The sequence below is a fragment of the Daphnia carinata genome, chromosome 7 (assembly GCF_022539665.2).
Source record: "Daphnia carinata strain CSIRO-1 chromosome 7, CSIRO_AGI_Dcar_HiC_V3, whole genome shotgun sequence".
In the NCBI taxonomy this organism is placed as follows: domain Eukaryota; kingdom Metazoa; phylum Arthropoda; class Branchiopoda; order Diplostraca; family Daphniidae; genus Daphnia; species Daphnia carinata.
Window position 1 is genome coordinate 4,419,886 of NC_081337.1, and position 12,638 is coordinate 4,432,523.

The window sequence follows — 12,638 nt, forward strand, 5'->3', positions numbered from 1 at the left end:
GGGTGATTTGCGGGAAGATCGGCGTGCTGCCGCCAGGGGTAATCAGGTATATACGGGGAAGACGAAGAGACGATTCCAAATTAACCAGTTTCGCGGCTACGTCTTTCGTGCTAATTCTTTTTCAGTTTTTATTCAATCTCCTCATCCTCTAAATGGCCGATTTTTTAAAGTCAGCTGCTAATTATTTTAGTGCTAACAGTAACTATAATGGCGCTGCAGAGAATCCTCTCATCGGCGCTTTGGTCCATGTCAATTCGGTGCAGCTTCGGATAAAACGTCAAATTGGAGAAGGTGCAACCAACTGCCTTGTCAAAATTTTTCATGTATGATATATTTACAAGTCTGTAGGTGGATATGCTTTTGTTTTTATTGCCCAAGATGTACAGAGCGGCCAAGATTATGCTTTAAAAGTAACCCATATTATATTGCATTAGACATGTCTGACGAAACATGTTTTCTGTAGAGACTTATTGCAGCTGATTCAGATGCTGTCAAAAGCATTATACAGGAAGTAGCTTTTTTGGTAAATAAATTCTAGGTTTTGAAGTGAAATTTAATCAGCATTATAGTTTTATATCATTTTCTAGAAAAAACTAGCTGGTCATCCTCATGTGATCAATTTTATTTCTGCCTGCTGTAATGATAGAGGAGGAGGTTCAAAAGAGTACTTGGTGGTTACTGAGCTGTGTTCAGGTATCGACACTTGCATATCTTTTCAAATCTAGTAGATTTTTATGTCATAAGCCGGGTATTTTCAGGAGGAACTATGCTTGATGCATTGAGAGTTCGAAACACACCACTTTCCCCAGAAGAAATAACTTCTGTGTTCTGGCAGACCTGTAAAGCTGTTCAAGCTCTTCACAGCCTGGATCAACCCATAATCCACCGTGATCTTAAAATTGAAAATTTACTACTCACTGCGGAAGGTGTTATCAAATTGTGTGACTTTGGGAGTGCTACAACCCAGCAGTAGGTTTTATTTGAATGCAATTTCTATGTTATGTTTGCCTTCATAATATGTGCTAGTTCTTTAAAAATTGGAGGTAGTCTTACAAGTAACTATAACTATCTTTTAGATATTTTCCTGGTCCAGATTGGTCAGCATCTCAGCGTGGTTTACTTGAAGAAGAAATGGCGAAGTATACCACGCCAGTGTACCGTGCCCCTGAAATGATCGATACGTGGAGTAATTTTCCTATAACTCCCGCAGCAGACATTTGGGCTCTAGGATGCGTACTCTATGTGCTTTGCTATCAAGTAGATTTACTATTTTTCGAATTTGAAGAACGTAAATTAAAACCCATTTTTTTTTAACACTAGGTGCACCCTTTTGAAGATGGGGCAAAGTTGCGGATTCTCAACGGCAACTTTATGCTACCGAGCAATGACGGTCGATACGATATCTTTCACGATATTATCCGTGGAATGTTGAAAGTACCTTACAATCGTTGAAAACACGCTGAGGAAATGCAGAAATATGATGCTTTGTTTTTTAGGTGGATCCACGAATGCGTTTAACGATAACTGACGTTCTTGACCGTCTTGCAGCTATAGGAGAAACTCGAGGATATCAGTTGAAATGTGGACTTAAATTGAGCCTACCAATACAAGCAGCCATGCCGCTACCGCAAAGTCGCCCGAGCGCGCCAATCGCAACACAAGGATCGCCTCAGCCACCACGCCGCCCTCCACCTCCGAATCCCTCTGCCAACCATCATCCTACTCCTGCTCCAACTTCGCATTTAACGACTGCTTCTCAACCTACATTAGGATTATTATCTTCTTTAAAAGGAGGAGCAGGAAGTCTTTTTAAAAACCTCAAGGTGGACTGCAATTTGTTATAAACATTTATTTAATTTTTCAAATAATGTGGAGTCTGGTATTTTGCAGGATACATCCACGAAAGTGATGCAAACAGTGCAGCAAAGTATGGCACGCTTGGAGCTTGATTTTAGCTATGTCACTTCGCGGTTGATCGTTACATCATTTCCAGCTGAAGGAATTGAATCGGCATATCGCCACCACATTGACGATGTCCGAAATGCTCTCGATGCCCGACATGGGGTACATTATACAGTGTACAATGTTTCCGGACGTTCATACCCGTCTACCAAGTTCAACAATTTGGTTTGTTGTGGTTGGCCTCAGCGTCATGCTCCGTCATTGAGAACTTTGTACGTAATGAAAGTTCGTAATGCCTTAAGCAACTTATTTGACATTTCCGTTTTTCAGATATGCCCTGTGTAAAAGCATGTATAATTATCTTGACCGAGACCCAAAGAATGTGTGCGTCCTTCATTGCATGGATGGAAAAGCATCTTCAGCAGTGGTTGTAGCAGCGCTTTTTCTTTATACTCAGTTGTTCCGTTCTATTGAAGAAGGATTGCAGATGTTCGCCGTCAAACGCTGCCCTCCCGGTCTGAACGCGTCCCAGTATCGCTATCTTAACTATTATTTGAGCCTGTTTGCTGAACCACAGCCTGCACGGCCTCACCACAAACCCGTCACTCTGGCTACCCTCACATTGAGTCCAGTACCATTGTTTACGAAAAACCGAGACGGGTGTCGACCTTATGTAGAAATTCTTCAAGGTGATCAACGGCTTCTCTCCACGTTGATCGAGTACGAACGGATGCGCGTTTATCACGTTTCAGAGAATAAAGTAATTTTTACTTTTTCCTTCGTTTTTTTACCTGAAAATAATAATGTTGTCTTTGGATCCTTAGATTATACTGCAGCTGAACACAACTGTATGTGGCGATATTACTGTTGCAGTCTATCACGCCCGTAATACACTTGGAGGAGTTGTACAGGGAAGGCCAGCCGGGCTTAAAATATGTCAGTTTCAAATCCATACTGGTTTCATTCATGAGGAAGAAACAACTCTACGATTGTCACGTAATCAACTTGACGAAGTGGCCATCAATGCTGAGATTGGGGACCTACATGGACCCAACTTCACAGCATCACTTAGCTTTTTCGTACTTGATCAAGAGCGTACGGTTCAACCAGAACCCTGGGGTAAGCACTCTACAATTTATCCTTTAAATATTGCGTATTAAAAATTATAATTATTGTTATGATAAATTACTTGAATTCCAGGCGCGTGCGACAACGCTGCTAAAAACGCAATGGTACTATTTGCATCTCGAGAAGAAATTAACGAAGTCTTTGATACGTTTTGCGATGTAACCGTGAGTAATCCCAGTGATGTAGAAGCATCGTGTAAACCCATCCAGGTTGGGGATGTTGAAGAGCATGTTGCCGACAGACAGCCTACCTTGGTTGGCAAGTCAGTCAGTCCTGTACGGCCTTCTTCTCCTATTCAGGTTTTTTTGTTTGTTGTTTTTTGTATTAGAAGTCCTCTCGTTACCATTAGTTCCCATTGTTTTTAATTCACAGGAGTTGAATGTAGATCTGTTGAATTTGGGATCTGAATCTACAAGTTCATTACCTAACCGATCGTTGGCCAATGAAGAATGCGGGTTATTGAATTTGACATCCGACACATCTGGTAATATTTTGACCGAGAACCGAGGTGGTCACAATGGCGACTTTCTTCAGGACTTATTTCACTCCTCGAATGAATCATCAGCTGCAAATTTAGCTTTTCTTCCAACCGCAGCCCCAGCCAATCCTTTCTTTACTTTGGACCCATTTGATCCCTTAGCAGGAACGGCTGCAGGCGTTGCATCAACTCCGATTAATAATTTGAGTTCTTCGAACAGCTTTAGCAATTTTGCCACTGTTCAGCAGTCTCAACCGCCTGACGAATCTCTTTTGGGTAACTGGGATTCAATACTTAAACAGCCTTCAAATGGCGGAGCTCGGCCAATGACATTACCCAACATTCCTCGCAATTCGAGCACCCCTAATTTGGAAACTAAAGCTAAGGACCCACTCGCTGATTTCGGAAATCTAATTGGGCTAACTGGAGCAGCAAATACCAATACTGCCAAGGCACCGGCATGGGGCCCATCTTTGAATACCAATCCGCCCATTAATATTGGTACTGACAGAAAACTTATCCATTACAACTTTAACTACTAATATGCAAATTGGGCTCCAGAAGTCTTCTCTTATGCCTATCAGTTGCTCAAGAAGTTTCATTATTACGTTATTTAATGGTTCGATTATGTTCGTTTGTTAAGGATTGGCGAATCCGGCTACCGGTTTCTCCAATTTTCCAACAGCGCCGGGTGCGTCGTTTACGAGCCCGTCAACGTCGTTAAGTGGGTCACCTCTTCATAAGCCACAAAACGTATGGTCGAATAGTGTGCCACCACAGACTACTCGCCCACATCCCACCTCAAACTCTTCGGCATCTACAAATTCTTCCACTCATCATCCTGTCAAAACACCTGGCGAAGCCCAAGCTGATTATTCTAGAACAAATTTTGACTCAGTTTTTGGTCGCAACGATTACAGTAATAGCTAAATTTGGAAATTCAAAGGAAGGGGTTTATTAACTGTTTGCTTTTCTTCGAATTCTAGGTAAAGGAGGTGGCGGCTTACCGAGACCTAAAGTGGCTGGTGATATGTTTGGGGATTTGCTAGGAACCCAGGGTTTCGATTTCACTAGCACGAAGAGAGATGCTGGTCCTAAAACCATAAATGCCATGCGTAAAGAGGAACTAGCGAAAGACATAGATCCAGATAAATTGAAGGTTAGTGTAATGCCACGTCATGCTTCCCTTCCAACCTACATTCGCCTAGTAAAATGTTTTCCATTGGATATCACGACAGATAATGGAATGGACGGAAGGGAAGCAACGTAATATTCGAGCTTTACTTTGTTCTCTTCATACTGTTTTGTGGGAGGGCACCAAATGGCAAGAGGTGGGGATGCATCAGCTGGTATCGCACACGGATGTCAAGAAAATGTATCGTAAAGCTTGCCTGGCAGTTCATCCGGACAAGCAGGTTCAATAATTTTCAATAAGTGTACTGAGACACCAGTAGTTAATCGTAAAATTTTTTATCTGTAGGCTGGAACTGACAACGAGAAAATTGCGAAGATGATTTTTATGGAATTGAACGACGCCTGGTCCGAATTTGAAAACGATGTAACACAGCAAAACATGTTTCGATAACAGATACATTCCTCCATTCTTCATAGTTTACGAGCGTTGATTGTTCTATTTACGTGTTTATAATTGTCTAGCTTGGGCTATTAAACTCAGACGAAAAGCCCATGATCTAGTCGTAACTTGGAATCGATGTCTCTCCCTACCGTCCCATACTTCCTTTCAGATTCAGCTACAATAGCTTGCATCACGTTTTTAGAGCTTTTTTCAACTGCTTTTCTTCTTTTTCTTCTCCGTGATTTTAATTGTTCTTTTGTTTCTACTACGGAGAAGTCGTCTCCGCCGGTTAAAGTTTAATTCCTACCGGTTTTCAAGAAGTAATACACGTGTCTGCATCATCGTCAACGAGTTTTTGCTAAATGTGTTTCATTTTTGGAAAATGGCGAGTTTCTAAAATTTACAGGTGTTTTAGAGTTATAGTCGCATGTGGGTATTAAGGACATTGTTAGTGTCATAGCCAACTGGCATTAACGAGTGAGAATGTTGTTTATTACCCGTCTGTATTTTACTAGCGAAAACTAGAATTATTTAAAATTCTAGAATGAAAAAGAAATAGATTTTTTTTCCCCAGAAAATTGCAAACTTTAAAAAACGGATTCAGGAGCTACCTCCAGTTCCTGCCACGTCCTACACCGGTAGGCGAAGTACTTATCCGATCATCAGACCTAATAATACGAGGCCTCGTACTAATCAGCTTTACGAAAGGCGTCAGACCCGTGGATTTAAGCCCGTTTTTTTGCAACAAGTTTCGTCGACATTAAGCGGTTTTAAACGAAACAAAAAAACGGGGAATCGTGAGTTACTAATTTAACATTCCCAAGGCTATGGTCGTACCTATGTATACAAAACTAAATGATAAATATTCTACACTATAGCATTCGTTTATCTGCTCGAACTATTAACTAGAAATTTAAAAAAATTAAAAGAAAAAAATAACCTCATTGTAAAACAAGACGTTTGATTTCCCTTGTTCATTAATAGTTTTGGTGATTTAAGAGTCTATTTTGTAAAGGTTACGAGTCATTTAATTCCATTTTCAGAAACCTTTCCACTTCATAGAATCCAGCTCTCACTTGCCGACCGGCAAAGAATCGGCCATTGAGATCAATTACGGCTACACCAAGAAAACAATGTTATAATTTTTCTGAAATTGTATGTTATAAATCGAATAATTTACCTTTGACTGCAGCTTCCACTCGCTTGAACTCTACAAATATTCGTACAGCCTCCTCTTCTTCGGCGTTTGGTACTTCAAATATGACGACTTTGTTGACATCTCCATATTTAGTTTGACACTCTTCCCGAACTTCAGGTTCCAAATCTGAATCAACTTCTCCAGGGCCGACCATATTCTAATAGTGAGGAAAAAAATTATAGATTTATACACATATCTCTGTAATGGAGAGAAAGAAAGAAGATTCTTCTATTTGTCTATATTGCATATAAGCATACCCGCAAATATACGACTTTCGATGGATTCTTCATGATGTCAGCGATCGTCAATTCTGCCTTTGGAGCAGTCGGTGCCACAGGTGGGGGTGGAGGCATTATTTCTTTTTCATTGATAATACGTCCTCCTCGCTTGCTTGTTTTTTCGACCTGAAGTGCAGCTGCAATACCTTGCTGTTGCCGTCCAAGTCCCTGACCTTCCTTAAATCCGTATTTTGCCATGATTTTGGCAGCAACACCAAGAGCTCCAACTCCACTTGCGGAAGAGCTAACAGAAGAAGAGGATGGCGATGATGTGTCTTGGAGCGAAGGAGGTGGGGCAATGGCAACTCCACCAGTAGCGGAAGACTTTTTTACAATCGGTTCATCTTCGTCGTCACAGTGCAAGCGCCCCGCAAAGCCAGAACCCCCTACAGATGACCTAAATTACCCCAAAATTGTACAAATAAGTACTATATGACCACCAAAACCCCTATTTTACCTGTCTCTTGGCTTTACATCACGATCCTCTCTTGGCTTTCTTTTTTTTTCAGCTTCTTCTATTTCAATTTCAATGCCTCGTCTCTCTTTTCTCTCTAGACCACCCAAACTATTAACCATCAGTTGCTATTCTTGAAAATGCACAGAATTTTGTATACCTTTAATGATTTTGTCATAGTCAGTTGGATGTAAGGGGTCATATTCCAGGTTGGGATCCCACTCTAGTTCTGCGAACAGTGATGATCTTTCTTGTTTAGGAATGATTGTTGTCAAAATTGGGGCTGCCTGATGAATATTTATTTTTGTTATCTCTGGTTCACTTTTAATTCGTAATTCAACTGTGGTGGTAGTTGGAGCAGATGTAGAAGTATGTGCAGATCTCCGAATCCCTTCTCGTTTCGGCTAAAGAAAACACTGTTAATTCCAGGCCTGAATGGACAACTAAGATGTAAATTTCGAATACCTGTGTTACCATAGCTTTTTTTAAGTGTAGCTGAGAATGCAAAAGCTTGATTCCTGAAGACCATCCTGTGACAGACTTCGCTTTATTTTCATCTATGTCATCATACAGAGACATTTCCTGCAACAGGACAACCCCTTTTGGATTGAAGAATTCTTTTTCTATAAATATAAATACTCGACGTCTCTAGCTTTGTTGTCTTAGCACTTAGCACACTCACAGACGCTTCTACTGGCGGATAAATATTACCATGTTTTTTTTCCGTCAAGTGTATTGCAATGACGGCCCACCATGTTGATATACTTGTCCAATGGTATGTGGCTCTTGCCTTTGAAGGCCACTGTGGCGCTACAGTACACATCAACCGATTGGATTGCACAAATGATCTAATATCACTATGGTATGATGTCGTTAATGTCACATAGTGTATTCGAACGACTTATCTCAAGGCGGTACTGGCATTGAGATTTTTTGGGAACTTTTCACCTCCAGTCCGGATCTTGGCCAGTTGTAAAGTGGCATCTCTGTCTCTCATCCAGCGGATCGGACGTGATCAATGTCTGAGCACCACGGTGCTCAATCATTTCGTTTACGGAAAGTGAAATTCGCTTTTCACCCTGACGAATGAACTGAAAGAAGAAGACAGGGCCAATCAACAAACGCCGAAAGGACATGAGTATGCAACCGGCGCAGTCCTGAGTGAGCAGCAATTACCCAGCTACCAATTCCAACAGCTAAAACCTTGCGATTCTATGCCGTATTTCAGCCAAAGAAAACAAGTTGGATAACTGTGCCCACGATGTAATAGGGAGAGGTGGCCAAACGCAGTAGTGTTATACCCCAGAAAACTGTGCTGACTTCTATTTCTAATCCACAAAGTGTCTACACTAAAGGTAGGCTATATCCACCGAAGGTAGGCAGGGTTAAACATTCTATTGAAGAAAAAACTAGATTTTATTTATTTGTTTTGGCTGAGAAATTTTGCTTCAGAATGTTTATTCTTTGGAAATCAAAGAAAAATGGTCATCTTCTACGTAATCGAAAGTAATCAATTCTACAGCCGGAAATCAAGGTGAATGAACTAAATGAACGGTAAGAAACTAGTTAAGTATTAGTAAACTGCAGTTGTATTTAAATTCGTGACAATATGAGCATGATCACAACCCACAACGATGGACATTTGAGCGTGGTTTCAATTCCACACAGAAGAGTAATACAAAAAAAAATGTACGCAACCAAGTTCACCAACTTCACAGTTTAATGTCTTCTTTGGAGGTCTCCAGCTCCTCAATTTCCTCAACAAACATCGAAAAATGTAGAACAAAATCCTCAAACAAAAACGTTTGATCAGCGCTGAATTACGTAGATTCCGATTTTTCCATTGAACATAAACTTATCAGTTTATAATTTCTTCACTGGAAGTCTCTACAACCTCAGTTTTTCAGCGCTGAATCACGTAGGTTACTGATTCTCCAGTTGAACATAAACTTATCAGTTTAATTTCTTCACTGGAAGTCTCTACAACCTCAGTTTTCAGCGCTGAATCACGTAGGTTACTGATTCTCCAGTTGAACATAAACTTATCAGTTTAATTTCTTCACTGGAAGTCTCTACAACCTCAGTTTTTCAGCGCTGAATCACGTAGGTTACTGATTCTCCAGTTGAACATAAACTTATCAGTTTAATTTCTTCACTGGAAGTCTCTACAACCTCAGTTTTTCAGCGCTGAATCACGTAGGTTACTGATTCTCCAGTTGAACATAAACTTATCAGTTTAATTCTTCACTGGAAGTCCTACAACCTCAGTTTTTCAACGCTGAATCACGTAGGTTACTGATTCTCCAGTTGAACATAAACTTATCAGTTTATAATTTCTTCACTGGAAGTCTCTACAACCTCAGTTTTTCAGCGCTGAATCACGTAGGTTACTGATTCTCCAGTTGAACATAAACTTATCAGTTTAATTTCTTCACTGGAATTCTCTACAACCTCAGTTTTTTCAGCGCTGAATCACGTAGGATTCCGATTTTCCCTTTGGACATCCACTTACCAGTATACTGTCTTCAGTGGAAAAACGAAAGCTTTCCGAATTGTATTTTGTTAAGGGTTTCATTTTTTTCATTCAGTTGATTGGTTTTCTTAAATGATTCAACTATTGAAATTCGGTTCTGATTTCAGCTGGATTACTCATGATGTAAATTTTTTTTGTCACCATCGTATGCATGCTTTTGTTTTCGTTATTTACGTGATCTTTTTGGTTTCTCTGTTTGCTCACTAGTTCTTGTAATATTGAATCCTTCCAATTAGATCATTAAAATCGATTGGCAATCGGTGAAACCAATTGTTTCCAAGTAGTGCCAGGGAATCGATACACTTCTTACGCGTAAGTACAAACAGTGGCAGAACGCATTTTTGACCGGAATACTCCACGTTGACAAAGCATTTTCCTGTCGCCTCTATAGATCTTCCATTGGGTGTTAGCAGAGTCATCTTCGTTGGTTCTAGCTTCGGTTTTCCTAAAGATGTCCACACACTATGACCTATAAAAGTGATGATGGTCCCACTATCTACCAACATTTCCAAGTCCTTGCCATTTACATTTACTGTGATAAAAAATGGTTCACTGTTAGGACTGGTTTCTAATTCCAAGGCCAAGTCCCTCCAATATTGGTCTTCTCGAAAATCTACGCTGACGGGTTTCATAAACTTATTCCAATCCAAGTTTAGACTGGATAGCCAACTTCGTCCTATGAGTTCTAGTTTGAAAAGTCTCTTCTGTTTTGAATTGCTTACCACTAGCAATGGCAAATGAAATGTCTGTTGACCGTATTGCACAGTAGCCATAAATTTGCCCATTAGCTTGATCTTCTTGCCGCCAATCAGGCCAACGAAATCGAATTCGACAGGCTCTAAGCTAGGTTTCCCCATTTTTCCCCACAAACACGCGCTAATGCACGAATGATGAATGCCGGAATGTATGCCCATAACCACTTCTAATCCATTTATCTCTAAATTGAGTACTAGGTTGGTAGGGACGACTGGTAGTTCTTGAAACGTTTCACTAAACGGTATGATTTCCTTGCCGCATTCAGATACAGTTGGACCCACGTCTGGGTCCATTGTATCAAATCTGCTGGCCAACTGATTTTCGTTAACGTTTTCAAACTTTGGCAACGCGCTCATAGGTGTATTCACTTGCGCTTCGGTCTCGCGAGATAGCTCCTCAGGTGGCAGCAACCCATCAACGGCTTTTGTTTGCTTTACATTACACGTTATTGAAGCACTCTCTTTCTGGCCAAGTTTAGCTTCAGCAATGGGTGTAGAAGTCATACTATATCCACATATTTGACACTTTTCACTTGGTTCTGCAGGAGGAATGAGATTTATAAAACCGGACTTTGCTTTCTGATCTTCACTTCTTGCTTTACAGCTTTGAATTGATCCAAAGATTGAATTAAAATCGAGTGATAAAGCATTATACCAATCGGTTCCAAGTATCGCAAGGGAATTCGTACGCCTACTTCGCTGTAGTACACTAAGTAAAAAGCGGTGCCTCTGTCCTGAATACTTTACGTAAACAGAACATTCTCCTTCCTGCCACATCACTTTTTCGTTTGGTTCTACGAAAGGTATTTTCCTTATTATTAGCTTAGGCTTTCCTAGTTTTTCCCATACGTCATGGCCAATAACAGATCGTCCGTACCAGGTATTTATCATCATTTTGATTGACACACCATTCACACTTACGATGACGAAATATGGTTGGCTATTACAAGAGGATCTCAATTCCAGGGCCAACTTCCTGCTTGTTTCAGTTTCTTCTCGAAGGTATGTACTTTGAATTGGATTGAAATAGGTATTCCAATCCAAGTTAAGACAACAAAGCCACTGTCTTCCTAGTAGATGTAAACCTTCATATTTTAAATATGAATTTGATTCGCTTATCACTAGCATTGGCAGGCTGAAGGTCCGTTGGCCGTATTGCATATGAGCCATAAATTTTCCAGTCACCGTGAGGCTTTTGCCCTCAAGTGCTCCATGCAAACTAACTTCGACAGGCACTAATTTTGGCATCCCCATTGCTTCCCAAGTGCGCGTGGTAATAACCGAATGGTGAATGCCGGAATCAACGGTCATATTCACCAATAGTCCATTGATCCTCAGCTGAAGTCTGTATGGGCTGTTAGGGTTGCTCGGTGGCTCACGAAAATTCTGATCCGATAGTTTAGTTTCCTCTTTGCGTCCACTTTTCGTTTGATCCCCAGATGCATCTCCGGATCTCGAGAGTCTCTCTCGAATTTCTCCGGTGATTTCTGATGATTTCGTACTGCTTGTTTCAGGTCCGGCATTAGTCTTGTGTGAAAGCTCCTCTGGTGTCACTAAGCTATCGGTGGCTTCTGATTTGCTTTTCAGTTTCACGAAATTGGCAAATTTCCGCCAATAATGCTTTATCTTGTTCGTAGCTTCTGGATGCTCTACAGTGTCGTTTACAACATCTTTCACCTCTACGTTTCTGGAAAAGCGGAATTTCCACCATTTGTTTTTCGCAGTTCCGGTGGCGTCTTGGTTTGCAGTAACAGTGATGTCACCTTCCTGGTTTTCTTTTCTGGTTTCTTTTCTGGTTTCTTTGGTCTGTTCTGGTTGTTTGGAAGTGCTAGTTCTGTCTAGATGACCAGTGGAGATCTCCTTGTTCTCTTTGTTTGATGTTCTGTATCTGTCTATTAGTTTGGAGAAAATTGAACTTCCCGTTTCGATCTTCGTACTGGATTTGGTCTCTGGAAGAACTTCCTTCTCATTCCGGGTTTCGGTACTTGTACCATTAGCTGTGGGCATTCTCTGCTCTGGTTTACCTTGTTGTCTTTCGCGCTGCATTCTACGCCGCATTTTGAATAATTTGTACGATAGGAAATGAGCCGACAATGAAGACGGTCACAATTGAAACGCTAATATTCACTTGGTTGCAGAACAGGGACATGTGACAAAGTGACATGCAAGAATTCCTACTGTTATTTTTAGGTGGATACAAAAAGCTGTGTAGTTACTCTTAGAAATTATTTATTTATTTTTTTCACATCTATTTCATCTATAATGGTTATGGTTTATAAAGCCATGAAATAACAATATATATTTAAAATAGGATTTGACTAACTCTCCGCGTTGCA

General features: G+C 40.6%; 2 protein-coding genes across 2 annotated transcripts; one reads left to right on the plus strand and one right to left on the minus strand.

The window, feature by feature from the left end:
- Nucleotides 1-46: 46 nt before the first annotated feature.
- Nucleotides 47-5,432, plus strand: LOC130695488 (cyclin-G-associated kinase-like). The gene is made up of 17 exons (XM_057518624.2): nucleotides 47-291; nucleotides 349-410; nucleotides 464-523; nucleotides 588-693; nucleotides 759-969; nucleotides 1,077-1,257; nucleotides 1,321-1,434; nucleotides 1,497-1,823; nucleotides 1,891-2,174; nucleotides 2,233-2,662; nucleotides 2,727-3,021; nucleotides 3,103-3,329; nucleotides 3,403-4,009; nucleotides 4,152-4,427; nucleotides 4,495-4,667; nucleotides 4,747-4,923; nucleotides 4,989-5,432. Exons 1-17 carry the CDS (start codon nucleotides 153-155, stop codon nucleotides 5,091-5,093), a joined length of 3,774 nt encoding a protein of 1,257 aa, XP_057374607.1. The 5' UTR covers nucleotides 47-152; the 3' UTR covers nucleotides 5,094-5,432.
- Nucleotides 5,433-6,067: 635 nt separating this feature from the next.
- On the minus strand, nucleotides 6,068-7,714 carry LOC130695503 (splicing factor 45-like). The gene is made up of 6 exons (XM_057518645.2): nucleotides 7,480-7,714; nucleotides 7,175-7,418; nucleotides 7,018-7,111; nucleotides 6,540-6,957; nucleotides 6,265-6,439; nucleotides 6,068-6,201 (listed from the first exon to the last, which is right to left on the minus strand). Exons 1-6 carry the CDS (start codon nucleotides 7,591-7,593, stop codon nucleotides 6,101-6,103), a joined length of 1,146 nt encoding a protein of 381 aa, XP_057374628.1. The 5' UTR covers nucleotides 7,594-7,714; the 3' UTR covers nucleotides 6,068-6,100.
- Nucleotides 7,715-12,638: the final 4,924 nt, after the last annotated feature.

Bases quoted from the DNA above. Each gene is read 5' to 3' on its own strand.
- LOC130695488 (XM_057518624.2), top strand. From the start codon at position 153: ATGGCCGATTTTTTAAAGTCAGCTGCTAATTATTTTAGTGCTAACAGT. The intron at 3,330-3,402 runs GTTTTTTTGTTT...TTTAATTCACAG, and splicing joins GGCCTTCTTCTCCTATTCAG to GAGTTGAATGTAGATCTGTT. The intron at 4,924-4,988 runs GTTCAATAATTT...TTTTATCTGTAG, and splicing joins CAGTTCATCCGGACAAGCAG to GCTGGAACTGACAACGAGAA.
- LOC130695503 (XM_057518645.2), bottom strand. From the start codon at position 7,593: ATGTCTCTGTATGATGACATAGATGAAAATAAAGCGAAGTCTGTCACA. The intron at 7,112-7,174 runs GTATACAAAATT...TGGGTGGTCTAG, and splicing joins CTATGACAAAATCATTAAAG to AGAGAAAAGAGAGACGAGGC. The intron at 6,958-7,017 runs GTAAAATAGGGG...GGGGTAATTTAG, and splicing joins GATGTAAAGCCAAGAGACAG to GTCATCTGTAGGGGGTTCTG.